The 14,260-nt window shown below is 58.1% G+C and overlaps 3 protein-coding genes and 2 non-coding genes across 5 annotated transcripts; 1 reads left to right on the forward strand and 4 right to left on the reverse strand.

The window, feature by feature from the left end:
* Positions 1-82, reverse strand: TRNAS-GCU (transfer RNA serine (anticodon GCU)). The gene has a single exon. It is a non-coding gene; the product is annotated as a tRNA-Ser (tRNA).
* A 1,997-nt stretch (positions 83-2,079) lies between these two features.
* LOC126044006 (beta-keratin-related protein) lies at positions 2,080-2,409 on the reverse strand. The gene has a single exon (XM_049813099.1). It carries the CDS (start codon positions 2,407-2,409, stop codon positions 2,080-2,082), a length of 330 nt encoding a protein of 109 aa, XP_049669056.1.
* Positions 2,410-8,473: 6,064 nt separating this feature from the next.
* On the forward strand, positions 8,474-8,803 carry LOC126044007 (beta-keratin-related protein). The gene has a single exon (XM_049813100.1). The coding sequence runs from the start codon at positions 8,474-8,476 to the stop codon at positions 8,801-8,803; it is 330 nt and encodes a 109-aa protein (XP_049669057.1).
* A 2,820-nt stretch (positions 8,804-11,623) lies between these two features.
* Positions 11,624-11,705, reverse strand: TRNAS-GCU (transfer RNA serine (anticodon GCU)). Its single transcript has one exon. It is a non-coding gene; the product is annotated as a tRNA-Ser (tRNA).
* A 1,982-nt stretch (positions 11,706-13,687) lies between these two features.
* On the reverse strand, positions 13,688-14,017 carry LOC126044009 (beta-keratin-related protein). The gene has a single exon (XM_049813101.1). The coding sequence runs from the start codon at positions 14,015-14,017 to the stop codon at positions 13,688-13,690; it is 330 nt and encodes a 109-aa protein (XP_049669058.1).
* Positions 14,018-14,260: the final 243 nt, after the last annotated feature.

A 14,260-nucleotide genomic window follows, 5' to 3' on the forward strand; every position in this document is an offset into this window, starting at 1 on the left:
CGACGAGGATGGGATTCGAACCCATGCGTGCAGAGCACAATGGATTAGCAGTCCATCGCCTTCACCACTCGGCCACCTCGTCAGCATGCTGCTGCTGCTGCCCCTGCCACTGCTGCCGCTGCTCCTGCTGCTGCTTCTCCTGCTGCTGCTTCTTCTGCTCCTGCTCCTCCTGCTCCTGCTCCTACTCCTGCCACTGCCACTGCCACTCCACTGCTCCTGATCTTGCTGTTCCTGCTCCTGCTCCTGCTCCTGACACCTGCACCTTTTTAACCTGCTTCTTGACATGGCAGAGAAGGAGCCAGCCTCCAGCTTTTGCCTTTTGGGACTGGTCCACTCTCCCGACACCTGGGCTCAGCTCCAGGGACCTTTCGGAAATAGGTCTCAGCATTCACATCAGAAAATGACTGAACAGCGGAGCCCCACGCTCCTTCCCGGGAAGGAACGCGGGAGAGTGACCCCGGAGTGGCTCAGCGCCTCCAAAGGACTTGAGCCTGGCTTTGAGATTAATTTGTCACCAGCCACGTTCCCCTCGCACTCTGGAAGGATACCACCAGCTCATACGGACAGGAGTCACTCACGCTTGACTGGTGGTGGACCAGGACAGAGCGTGTGCCTCAGGCTTGGCTGTGGTGTCTCTGTGCTGTTCCCCCTGGCGCTCACCCAGGATCTCGTCACAGGCTGCTTCTCTCCCAGCACGGCTAACAGTCAGGAATGAAGAGGGAGCTGAGGGGCACCGGCCCCACTGCACACAACTCCTCTTCTTACCTGCCAGAGCTCCAGTGCTGCAGAGAGTTGAAACCACTGCACTGGTCCCCTGAGCCCAAGCCTCTCTGTGCCTTGAAGGTCAGACCTTGAGCTGGGGGAAACGGTGCAGAGGCCAGGCTTGCTGCCCCTGGTGGATAACAGAAAGGTGGGTAGGGGATTGCGCACTGTGGGATGGACACCGATGGCAGGGCCCTGCGATCCTCTCTTTCTGCTCCGCCCGGTTAATTCCTGTCCTGGACAAAAGGGAGCAGTGCACAGCCTTGGGGGGCTGGGACCAGAACCACTTGCACCCTGGTCACTCCGAGTAGTTTCCCCAGCCCGAGCCCGCCCCATGGGCCTGTAATGGCAGAGATATGTGAACAAGGAGGACCGGCAGATTCAACCTTGCTGCCAGGGCAGGAGCCCACAGCAGGAGGGAGGACTGGCCTGGGAAACACAATGCTCTGCCGACCTCCTTCCCCAGACTGATGGCACTCCTTGTTGTGGATATGAAAAAATTCCTGGGATTCGCTTTCTGAGTTCTTAACAAAGACGTTCCTGACAAAGTAGCCAGCACCACCATTGGCTCTCATTCATCCAGCAGTCTGTTCAGTCCCTGCCGTAACCAGTGCAGCACAGGGAGATTCAACAGAAAATTCGGGCTTCCCTCATACTTTGTTTTGTGGCTTTCGAGGTGTCCCGATGGGTAATGGGGCTCCTTCCACAAGAGCTCTCGCCCCAAACCGGCCTTGTCTCCATTGCTATGGGATGTCAGGGGCAAAAGACGAGGCCCTCTCAAACCCAGGAACTACGGAGAAAACCGTCGTTTTACCAAGGGAGGAACAACTCTGTTGGATACTCAGCTGGCTGGGACTGGAGAAGAGGGGAGAATGAAACACGACTCCCTTGCAAAGCTGATGCCCAATGTCTTTAATGAGAAAATCAAAGGCGAAAGGAAGAGACGGGAGCATTTGGGAGGCTGAGTAAAGCTCAGAGGAGTGCTGCCATCTGAGGGAAAACGTCCGCGGCAGGGATGCTTCTTTTCCAGTTCCCCTTCAAGGCTCTGGCAGTCACCTAGCGTATCACCTAGACCCGTTGCCACGGAAGGAAGGAGGAGGTATTTCACGGGGAGCATGAGGTAAAGCAGGGCAAGAGGGGGAAAGAGAGAGGCTTCCTTGGAAGAGACGGAAGGCCAGCGCAGGCCCCTTCCTCCCAGCGCAGGCGGAGAAGCGGGAGCTCGGCTCCTCTGCAGACCACGGCCACGCTCTCAGGGCTGGCTCCAGGGCTTTCCTCGAGGCTCCTGGCGCTCGGCCACGGGCAGGCGATCCACGGGCTTCAGCATAAGAGATTGCCCCGTCCCAGAGGCCCACAGAGCCCACGGCCCAGACCGGACCACCCAAAGCCCCCCAGCCCCAGGGAGCCCCCAGAAGCGATGGGCACACTGCCAGCGCTGAGAGAGCTCCCCACGGCAGCCGACGCGGTGGATCCCACAGCTGTGCTCTGAGGGAAGGAGCTGAGGATTGGGCCCGGCAGCGTCACCAGGACTGGCGAGGGCTGGATCGCAACGCTGGAGTCGGCGCACCGGAGGACGCAGGGCTCGTTGCAGCTGTTGGCAAGCGGGGTTGGGCCGCAGGCGGCTGGCAGGCAGGAGCTGTAGCACGACATGTCTCGCGGAGGGAGGCGACGCTGTAAGACCGGGAGGGAGCAGAGGGCATTAGCCGTTGGGCCCTTTCGGACGCCCAGCTTGGCTCCCCTGAAAACGGGCAGTGCCTGCGTAGGGCCAGATCTCCCTGAAAAGTTCCCTTCCACGCCAAGAGTGACCGAGGCATGTCGCTGCACTGTCGTTGGGGGAGGAAGTACCTGACGACCGGTTAGATGGTACTGGTCGTTCAGCCTCAGGCTTCAGCAGAGCCGCTGCTACAAAAGAGCCCAGTCCCTCTCGGAAGGGACTGAAGCCTCCCCTCTTCCCTCACCAACTCGCCTCCCGGAAGAGGGAAGCACAACGTGTTTTCAAGCCTGGACCACATATCAGAAGGACCACGCACAGAAGGGAAGCAATCCCCGTGACAGAAATCCTACCAGCAGGAAGAGAAGGAGTGAGTTCAGACTTACCAAGTTCACCGTGGAGAGCAAGGGAAGAGATTTGGATGGAAGGGCCTGGAGTGGCACAGGCTTTTTATATGGTGAGCCAGCGCCTCAGGAGAGCTGGAACGCGCCTTCTGTGTGACGCACATTGACCAACAGCAATTTGAGGCTTGCAAAGCGCAGCCAAGAGATGAAGAGCTTGTCTCTTTCATCTGAAAGGTCTGGCTTGCATTTCCCTACTGGGCGAGAGCACAGTGATGCATTAGATGCTGGCTCCTCAAAGCAACGGTCATTTGAGGTCCCATGCCAGCTCCCAGGAAAGGGTTTCAGTAGCTCCAGGGCCTGTGTGTGGGTTGTGCACATCCTTGCTGGGGAACGTGACTACCACTCTCAGTCAGGCCTTCAGCTGTGGAGCACTCCTGATGAAGGCCACTCACGTGGGTCTCCTGTTGAAGGGCTGAGGCTGACCCTGAGAAACACAAGGCCCCGCAGGGCCATGGAAGGGCTCAGCAATCAGCCAAGCCCCAGCTGGATGCTTCTCTGGCCGAGGGAGACGGAAAGGAGGGGACTCAGAAGCCCAGAGGTGGTTGGAAGGTGAAGGCCAAGGAAGGACCCTCTGTGAGATGGAGAGAAGCGCCGCTGTGTGAAGGGGTGGGGGCACTGGGACCATTCCTAGAGGTGGCCCGGTAGCTCTGTGGTGGCCCCGAAACAAAGGAAAAAATGGGAAGGGGGCGGGGGCGCGGAAATCTTGTTCTATGGAAATCTGTCAATTCTCATTCTCAAAACTGTCATTCTCAAAGTGGGTAGTCAGCCCCAAGGGTTCAAGGTCAAAGTGGCTGAGGAGTAAACTCACAGGCATTTGACTGAGGGTGCTCTTCACTTTCGGTTGCCTTGCCAGCCCTGGGAAGGACATGTCCTCTTGTGGCTGCAGTTCAAAGCAGAAGGCATCTTGCGGAGCAAGGATGGGCCTGTGCTGCCCGCTTCCTGCCCTCAGGTGTTACCACATGCCTGCTGAGGCAGGTGGATGCATGTGCCCTCTCCCGCTGCCTCAGCTTTGCTCAGGCACAGCAAATGCCAGGCTCCTCATGCGGCAGAGGAATGCCTCGCCACCCTTCCCGCATCCAGCAGCGGGGCAGGGTGGCAGGCCAAGGAGGGGAGCAGCCCAGCAATGGTACTCACTGCCTGCTGTAGCGGAGGTGTGACGGGCTGTGTCATGCTCCTGTCTGGTGGCAAAGGAGGCTACGTGAGGTGCATAGTGTCTGTCCTGGCGTCTGCTCCTCTTTGCATGGCCTCTCAATTGCCAGAAGGGAGAGCAGGGAGGGGCGAACAGCAAGGCTGTACTCAACTTCTCGCCTCACCCACCGCGGCCTTTGGCACGTGCTGGTTGGTGCACATCAGTAGTTTGAGCGCACCTCCATTAGTGCACCATCCGGGAACAGAGCAGCCGTAGGGCAGTGTGCTGGTTTTGGCTGGGATAGAGTTCATTTTCTCCATAGTAGCTAGTATGGGGCTATGTTTTGGATTTGTGCTGAAAACAGCGTTGATAATGCTGAGATGCTTTCGTTACTGCTGAGCAGTGCTTCTACAGAGTCAAGGCCTTTTCTGCTTCTCACACCACCCCACCGGCGACTAGGCTGGGGGCGCACAAGAAGTTGGGAGGAGACACAGCTGGGACAGCTGACCCCAACTGACAAAAGGGATAATCCAGACCATATGATGTCATGCTCAGCGTATAAAGCTGGGGGAAGAAGAAGGAAGGGAGGGGGCGTTCGGAGTGATGGCGTTTGTCTTCCCAAGTAACTGTTACGCGTGATGGAGCCCTGCTTTTCTGGAGATGGAGGCGGAACACCTGCCTGCCGATGGGAAGTAGTGAAGGAATCCCTTGTTTTCCTTTGCCTGCGTGCACGGCTTTTGCTTTACCTATTAAACTGCCTTTATCTCAGCCCACGAGCTTTCTCACTTTTACCCTTCTGATGCTCTCCCCCATGCCACTGTGAGGGAGGTGAGTGAGCGGCTGCGTGGTGCTCAGTTGCCGGCTAGGGTTAAGCCACGACAGGCAGGTCGTCCCATTCGGGGAGTTTCCCTCGTGGCTGGTTCCTGCTGGCGGCTTCCCCCGTGGAGATTGCTGTGGGCAACCCGTGCCTCTTCTGCGGGGCATGGCCACATCTCAAAGGGCCACATCTTGGGGCTCTGGGGGCTGGAAGAGTTAGGCAGCTGCTTCCTGCCCTTCGGTTGAGGACACGCTGGGGCTTGAGTGCCTCGCAAGTTCCTCTCGGAGCCTTTCAGGAGGGAGCATCACTGGCTGCTTTGTCAGTGCGCTTCCAGTTCCACCTGGAAAAGAGCCGCGGGTGGCTGCCTCCCACCCTGGTGCCATACTGGCTCCTGGGACCTGTTTCTGCCTGTACGCAGCGAGTGCGTTTCTGCTGTGAGCTGTGGCACTGGGTCGACCGTCCTGGCAGGATGGCACAACAGCCCCAGAGCATGGCCCTGCTGGAAATGACAGCAGAAGTGAGACAGAGCCATCAATCCTCTGCAGGAGGAAACAACAATCCCCTCCCAAGACCCTTCCCCCAAACAGCACAGCCACCCGGGTGAGAGCGTGGCCCACCTTCCCGAGCAACGTGGGTAGTCAGAGGCCTTTTCCAGGCAGCTCTCAGGGCTGGTGCCACATGCCTGGCCGTTGAGCTCCCCTCCCCGCAGCCTTCCCAGACCGTCTGGCCCAGTCTCCTCTATGTCTCGTAGGGCAGCAGGGAGCACCACCTGGTGCCACTCAGTGGCTGCAGCCTCAGTCCGGTGGTCTGTCACACCGGTCCGTCAAAAAAGCAGGCTCCCCAGGCCCTGGACACATAGGGGCGTCAACTTTCCTCAGTTTGGTCTGTGCTCCAGAATTGTGCGGGAGTGGGAACGTCAGGGCACGTCCATGATGTCCTCCTTTGGCTGCAGTTTCACCAAGGAGCATGACAGGATGTCAAGGAGTCACCAAGCGGTTGGGCAAGATGTTAACAGCCATGGTGACAACACTGTACAAAAAGCTGCATTTCTGCAGGAATGCGGACATGAGGTTGCGCCTAGGGTCCTCCGCACGTCTGAGTCGATTTCCCCCAGAGCCCCTCATGCCAGTGCATGGATGATTCGCACCGAGGTGGAGCTGAGGTCTCTCATAGTGCCTCGGCACTTTTTGGTGACTCACAGGTGACTCCGAGGTGGTCTGCTGGTGCCACCTTGCAATTAAATGTGCCAATCCGTCCCTGAGCCAGGAAAAACAAGCCAGACCCTCTGGGTCAGTGACCTGAACGAGCACCCAGCAACGATGCAAAGATGAGTGTTGTTTGGGAAGACTGCGCCGAAGCAAACAGGTCCACTTGGTGATGGCTCACTTTCAGGCATGAGTCAGCAGGCTCCTTCATTGCTCTCCAGGGCCACGTTGAGCCCTTGCTTCTCCTCAGGAGAGTAATGAGTAAAGTCCTGGCAGGCGAGACGAGGGCTGTGCAGTTCCCAAAGAAAACACTCTGGCCTTTCCTGACCGAAGACGACAGCTCAACTGCTGGGCTCCCTTTGCATGGCTGGCAAGTGTGTGCATCACCGAGGCCCAGGGGGGGAGCAGAGATCTGCCGCCGAGTACCCTCATCCACTCCAGCAATGGCCTCAGCGTCCCCATCCCTGCACGCAACGCGGTTTCTCTCCGGACTGCAGGAGGGCCTCGTTTGACCACCACCTTCCAGTCACCCTGCGGATCCGAGTCTCCTCCATCCTCTGTCCCTCAGCGGAACAGCCATCCTGCAGAGGCCTGGCTGGGCGCTGAGCCGCTCCATAGCCTGCAGGCACTGGTGTTGCTCCCGGTCAGCCTCAGCCCATCAAAGAGAGACCCTTCTGAGTGGCCTTCAGGCGCGCTCCACAGGCAAAGTCCTAAGTGAGTGGTGGCCGTGTTCCCCAGGAAGGGCAGGATGTGCACAACACCCACTCGTGGCCTGAATCTGCTGCTGGAATGAGGCCTCAAACGAGCCTTGGTCTGGGGAAGAAACATAATTGCTATCAACAAAATCACTTCAGTGCTACCCAGGATGAAAGGGGAGCCAAGCATTTCAGGCAAAGGAGGCATGTCTTTCATCTACCAGCAGAGCTTTGAGAAGCCAAAATTGCTGTTTCTCAACATGCTTCATGTTTGTGTCATTTTTCAGCTCCCCTGGGGCTCTGGCCCGCTGGATAAAAGTGTGCCCAACTCCCAGCTCCCCTATCCTCTCCTCGTGCCTTCCTCTGCTCTGGGAAGTTGGTAAGTCTCAGTTCATTTTGCCTCTCGTCTCCTCGGTTGGCAGGACAGTTTTTGTGGAGAGGGCTGCATGCGTTTTGCCTCCCTTGTCCTCGGTGAATGGTCTAGTTTGTGAAACAGGGCATGGGTTGGTTTCTTTGCCAGCAGCGGTTCTTTCCAAGGCTCAGGACGTACGGCCAGCACTCTCTAACCAGTGCCTGGGCACTTCCTCTGCCATCCACAGTTCGGCAATGCTCCCTTTGCACTATTGGCCTGACGAGGAGCTTCCTCAGGAGAGCTAGTCCCACCATAGACGTCTTCTTCCGTAGTGGCTGCCGTCTCCAGGAGCCCTGTTGCGTTTTACTCAGACATGTCCCCTCCTGAGAGAAGTGGGCGAGAGGAGCCTGACCTGCCAAGAGTAGGGGTCTCGAGGGCGGGGAGGGGGGAGAAGGAGACCTGTTTGTCTGAGCGAACACATTGATGCTGGTACAAGGGCTGATGATCCGGAGGTACACAGCCTGACGCCAAGAAGAGGGGGAGCCTCTTGGTCTGCAGTAGGAAATCTTTCCCTGACTAAGGCCATGGCATCAAGGCTATGCTCAACCCATCTGAAAAACCTGGCATCCAGTTCCGCATACTGGGAGGGGGCTTACTGAGGGCTCTCTCTGGAGCGCCTTCCCTGCCAAGCCTTCAAGGCTGAGCAGAAGGACTGTTGTGAAATAGCCTCACAGCCTGCAGACGTACCCTTGGTAATGGAGCAACCGGAGGTAGCAGGGTGCCTCCACACGTCAGGCACGCCTGGGAGTGGCAAGGCCAGCTGAGGTATAGGCCGCGAAGGAGCTTGACTTGGACGGGAGGAGCTTCCTTGCGTTTGGACGCACCCTCTCGGATCACCCTTCAATTACAAGCAAATGCCCACTGCAGGCCCACCAAAAGGCCCAGAACCCCCCCTCTCTTCAGACACTGGAGGTCCGTCAACTGTTGGGCCATGCCACTGCTTCCGCCTTGGAGAATGATTACCAAGTGGGACCCTGCATTTCATGGGGGTGTTGCAAGTAACTCTGGCCATGTTAGCCCAGGTCCCTGTGGGTGAGACATCCCAGGCGGCTGAGAGAAGAGGTCTTCAGATAGGGCAGGGTGTGACCAGGCAGCGGGGAGGTTAAGACGGTGGAGAGGAGGGTGCGTTGTGGTGTTCGGCCAAGAGCACAGCAGGGCACCATTGTGAGCCTTGCTGCTGGACACAGCTTTCTTGACCCGTGCCCCATCCCAAATCTCTCTCCGCTGAGCTCCCAGGCGCTGCCCGTTTTCAGGGGAGCCAGGCTGGGCGTCCGAAAGGGCCCAACGGCTAATGCCCTCTGCTCCCTCCCGGTCTTACAGGGTCGCCTCCCTCCGCGAGACATGTCGTGCTACAGCTCCTGCCTGCCAGCCGCCTGCGGCCCAACCCCGCTTGCCAACAGCTGCAACGAGCCCTGCGTCCTCCGGTGCGCCGACTCCAGCGTTGCGATCCAGCCCTCGCCAGTCCTGGTGACGCTGCCGGGCCCAATCCTCAGCTCCTTCCCTCAGAGCACAGCTGTGGGATCCACCGCGTCGGCTGCCGTGGGGAGCTCTCTCAGCGCTGGCAGTGTGCCCATCGCTTCTGGGGGCTCCCTGGGGCTGGGGGGCTTTGGGTGGTCCGGTCTGGGCCGTGGGCTCTGTGGGCCTCTGGGACGGGGCAATCTCTTATGCTGAAGCCCGTGGATCGCCTGCCCGTGGCCGAGCGCCAGGAGCCTCGAGGAAAGCCCTGGAGCCAGCCCTGAGAGCGTGGCCGTGGTCTGCAGAGGAGCCGAGCTCCCGCTTCTCCGCCTGCGCTGGGAGGAAGGGGCCTGCGCTGGCCTTCCGTCTCTTCCAAGGAAGCCTCTCTCTTTCCCCCTCTTGCCCTGCTTTACCTCATGCTCCCCGTGAAATACCTCCTCCTTCCTTCCGTGGCAACGGGTCTAGGTGATACGCTAGGTGACTGCCAGAGCCTTGAAGGGGAACTGGAAAAGAAGCATCCCTGCCGCGGAGGTTTTCCCTCAGATGGCAGCACTCCTCTGAGCTTTACTCAGCCTCCCAAATGCTCTCGTCTCTTCCTTTCGCCTTTGATTTTCTCATTAAAGACATTGGGCATCAGCTTTGCAAGGGAGTCGTGTTTCATTCTCCCCTCTTCTCCAGTCCCAGCCAGCTGAGTATCCAACAGAGTTGTTCCTCCCTTGGTAAAACGACGGTTTTCTCCGTAGTTCCTGGGTTTGAGAGGGCCTCGTCTTTTGCCCCTGACATCCCATAGCAATGGAGACAAGGCCGGTTTGGGGCGAGAGCTCTTGTGGAAGGAGCCCCATTACCCATCGGGACACCTCGAAAGCCACAAAACAAAGTATGAGGGAAGGCCAAGTTTTCATGGGATCCTAGAATCGCCCCGACTGGTAGGAACCTCAACAGATCATCTGGTCCAACCTTTTGTGGGAAAGGGAGCCTAGATGAGATTACCTAGCCCCCTGTCCAATGGCATCTTGACGACCTTTAGTCTTGGGGACTCTACCACGTCTCTGGGAAGATCGTTGCGGTGAATGATTGTTCTCACTGTAAAAAAAGTCTTTCTTACATCGAGGCGAAGCCTCTGCTGGTTGCTCCCTGTCCTCTCTCTGTGTCTCGCTGTTAAGAGAGAGTCTCCGTCGTCTTTGTAGTGGCCTTTAAGTACTGGAAAACTATGATGAGTGCAGGAAAAGAGCACCACAGGACAGCACGAGGCTCAGTATGGGATGTATACATGGATCTGTGTGTGTGTGCCTCCTGGGAGGCATGCTCAGCCTCGCTGCTGGCTGGGCCTGGGGGCGTGGAGCTGTGGCAGCCTGAGCTCTGCTGGGCTCCTGGGTTCAGCAGCCACTGAAGAGAAAGGGATCCTTCTGGGCTGTCCAAACCACCAAGCTCATCTGTCGATGAGAAAGAGTTCTGCTCTTCTTCTCTTCCCTGAGGCTGGCCAGGCGAGATTAAGGTGCCCATGAAGAAGCTGACCCCTCCGCAGCAGGCAGCCCCTTTCTCATCTCCCACAGGCTCTGCCTCTGGATTCAGACCCAATGGGCTGGCAGTGGCCCCCTTTGCCTGGCTCACAGGCCTTAGGGATACGCGAGGCTTGCGGCGGGGTGGGGTCAGCAGCATTCTGAGCTCTGAGCCCCTTGGCCAAACCCCAGCCTCTTCTTCTCGTATCATGTTTGCATGCTGGCGCGCGCGGGCACGCTGCTCGCAGGTGCTGGTCAGCAGGAGCCACGAGGCATCCTTGGAAGTGCAAACCTACTGGGAAGGGCACCCAGAGGAGAGCAGGGTGGGGAGAGCAAGAAGCCCACGGTCGTGGGGAAGAGCTATCCGAAGGAAATTGGGAGAGGGAGGCAGGTGGCCAGGGCGGCAGAAGTGCAAGTGTGTGTAAGGGAGGGGAGGTCGTGTGGGCAGGAAGAGGCTCCAGCCAGCTCTGTGCCTTTCACAACCACGCTGGATCGTCCCTGTTCCTCTGACCCCTGCCAAGTCGCTCCTGACCGCCCGGGACAGCACATCCCTTGGTGGCATGGCTGGCTGCTGGCTACTCCTGCCTGCACACGGGTCTTCCCTGAAGATCCCTGCTTTGTCACAAAACCGGTTAAGGGCTTGGCGAGTCTGAAATAGGAGGGGAGGCTGTGAGAGCTGGGATTCTTCCCACACCTGGCGGAAGGGAACGAAGAGGGAGCCAGACTCCTCTCACTAGTACCAACTGGCAGCACAAGAGTCAATGGGCACAAATTAAAACACGTGAAATTCCATCGCAAGGCAGGAAACCACTTTCTTACCGTGAGGGTGGTCAAACAGTGGACCAGGTTGCCCAGAGAGGTTGTGGAGTCTCCATCCTTGGAGATACTCAAAACCCAACCCGGCTATGTCCTATGCAACCTGCTCAAGTTGACCTTGCTGGAGCAGTTGGCTTGGACTAAAGGATCTCAGGAGGTCCCTTGCAACCCCAGCGATTCTGAGATTCTGTGAACGGATAAGAGCAATGTCTTCCGTAGCAAAATACCTTACCTGAAATGTTCTGTGACTGGAAGTGCTTTACGCCTATTTTTGTTTTTCGTTCCCATGGCTGGTTGAGCCTTACCGAAGGCAAGGTAAACAACATCCACCGCTCTTCCCTTCCCCACCAAGCTAGTCACCTCACTGTAGAAGGCTACCAGCTTGGGTAAGCATGACTTCTCCTTTGTAAATCCATGCTTGCTACTCCCAACCACCTTCCTGTGCTACCTATGTTTGGAAACTACTTCCAAGATGTTTTGCTCTATCATCTTCCCAGGGACCGCGGAGAGGCTGACCATCCTGTGAGTTCCCTGGATCTTCGTCCTCTCCCTTCTTGTTCCTCTTGCCTATGTGGAGACAGAAGAAGTTGAGGTGCATCCTGAGGCACTTCAAACCCTTGCAAGTTTCTTTGCAGGCCACTCTCATCTCAAAACAAAGGCTTACTTGGGGGCACACATCGAGCTGCTCACACTCAGAAACTCTGACCGTTGTTGGGCTGACCGACGAGGATGGGATTCGAACCCATGCGTGCAGAGCACAATGGATTAGCAGTCCATCGCCTTCACCACTCGGCCACCTCGTCAGCATGCTGCTGCCGCCCCTGCCACTGCTGCCGCTGCTCCTGCTGCTGCTTCTCCTGCTCCTGCTCCTACTCCTGCCACTGCCACTGCCACTCCACTGCTTCTGATCTTGCTGTTCCTGCTCCTGCTCCTGCTCCTGCTCCTGCTCCTGCTCCTGACACCTGCACCTTTTTAACCTGCTTCTTGACATGGCAGAGAAGGAGCCAGCCTCCAGCTTTTGCCTTTTGGGACTGGTCCACTCTCCCGACACCTGGGCTCAGCTCCAGGGACCTTTCGGAAATAGGTCTCAGCATTCACATCAGAAAATGACTGAACAGCGGAGCCCCACGCTCCTTCCCGGGAAGGAACGCGGGAGAGTGACCCCGGAGTGGCTCAGCGCCTCCAAAGGACTTGAGCCTGGCTTTGAGATTAATTTGTCACCAGCCACGTTCCCCTCGCACTCTGGAAGGATACCACCAGCTCATACGGACAGGAGTCACTCACGCTTGACTGGTGGTGGACCAGGACAGAGCGTGTGCCTCAGGCTTGGCTGTGGTGTCTCTGTGCTGTTCCCCCTGGCGCTCACCCAGGATCTCGTCACAGGCTGCTTCTCTCCCAGCACGGCTAACAGTCAGGAATGAAGAGGGAGCTGAGGGGCACCGGCCCCACTGCACACAACTCCTCTTCTTACCTGCCAGAGCTCCAGTGCTGCAGAGAGTTGAAACCACTGCACTGGTCCCCTGAGCCCAAGCCTCTCTGTGCCTTGAAGGTCAGACCTTGAGCTGGGGGAAACGGTGCAGAGGCCAGGCTTGCTGCCCCTGGTGGATAACAGAAAGGTGGGTAGGGGATTGCGCACTGTGGGATGGACACCGATGGCAGGGCCCTGCGATCCTCTCTTTCTGCTCCGCCCGGTTAATTCCTGTCCTGGACAAAAGGGAGCAGTGCACAGCCTTGGGGGGCTGGGACCAGAACCACTTGCACCCTGGTCACTCCGAGTAGTTTCCCCAGCCCGAGCCCGCCCCATGGGCCTGTAATGGCAGAGATATGTGAACAAGGAGGACCGGCAGATTCAACCTTGCTGCCAGGGCAGGAGCCCACAGCAGGAGGGAGGACTGGCCTGGGAAACACAATGCTCTGCCGACCTCCTTCCCCAGACTGATGGCACTCCTTGTTGTGGATATGAAAAAATTCCTGGGATTCGCTTTCTGAGTTCTTAACAAAGACGTTCCTGACAAAGTAGCCAGCACCACCATTGGCTCTCATTCATCCAGCAGTCTGTTCAGTCCCTGCCGTAACCAGTGCAGCACAGGGAGATTCAACAGAAAATTCGGGCTTCCCTCATACTTTGTTTTGTGGCTTTCGAGGTGTCCCGATGGGTAATGGGGCTCCTTCCACAAGAGCTCTCGCCCCAAACCGGCCTTGTCTCCATTGCTATGGGATGTCAGGGGCAAAAGACGAGGCCCTCTCAAACCCAGGAACTACGGAGAAAACCGTCGTTTTACCAAGGGAGGAACAACTCTGTTGGATACTCAGCTGGCTGGGACTGGAGAAGAGGGGAGAATGAAACACGACTCCCTTGCAAAGCTGATGCCCAATGTCTTTAATGAGAAAATCAAAGGCGAAAGGAAGAGACGAGAGCATTTGGGAGGCTGAGTAAAGCTCAGAGGAGTGCTGCCATCTGAGGGAAAACCTCCGCGGCAGGGATGCTTCTTTTCCAGTTCCCCTTCAAGGCTCTGGCAGTCACCTAGCGTATCACCTAGACCCGTTGCCACGGAAGGAAGGAGGAGGTATTTCACGGGGAGCATGAGGTAAAGCAGGGCAAGAGGGGGAAAGAGAGAGGCTTCCTTGGAAGAGACGGAAGGCCAGCGCAGGCCCCTTCCTCCCAGCGCAGGCGGAGAAGCGGGAGCTCGGCTCCTCTGCAGACCACGGCCACGCTCTCAGGGCTGGCTCCAGGGCTTTCCTCGAGGCTCCTGGCGCTCGGCCACGGGCAGGCGATCCACGGGCTTCAGCATAAGAGATTGCCCCGTCCCAGAGGCCCACAGAGCCCACGGCCCAGACCGGACCACCCAAAGCCCCCCAGCCCCAGGGAGCCCCCAGAAGCGATGGGCACACTGCCAGCGCTGAGAGAGCTCCCCACGGCAGCCGACGCGGTGGATCCCACAGCTGTGCTCTGAGGGAAGGAGCTGAGGATTGGGCCCGGCAGCGTCACCAGGACTGGCGAGGGCTGGATCGCAACGCTGGAGTCGGCGCACCGGAGGACGCAGGGCTCGTTGCAGCTGTTGGCAAGCGGGGTTGGGCCGCAGGCGGCTGGCAGGCAGGAGCTGTAGCACGACATGTCTCGCGGAGGGAGGCGACCCTGTAAGACCGGGAGGGAGCAGAGGGCATTAGCCGTTGGGCCCTTTCGGACGCCCAGCCTGGCTCCCCTGAAAACGGGCAGCGCCTGGGAGCTCAGCGGAGAGAGATTTGGGATGGGGCACGGGTCAAGAAAGCTGTGTCCAGCAGCAAGGCTCACAATGGTGCCCTGCTGTGCTCTTGGCCGAACACCACAACGCACCCTCCTCTCCACCGTCTTAACCTC

The sequence above is a fragment of the Accipiter gentilis genome, chromosome 10 (assembly GCF_929443795.1).
Source record: "Accipiter gentilis chromosome 10, bAccGen1.1, whole genome shotgun sequence".
NCBI lineage: Eukaryota > Metazoa > Chordata > Aves > Accipitriformes > Accipitridae > Astur > Astur gentilis.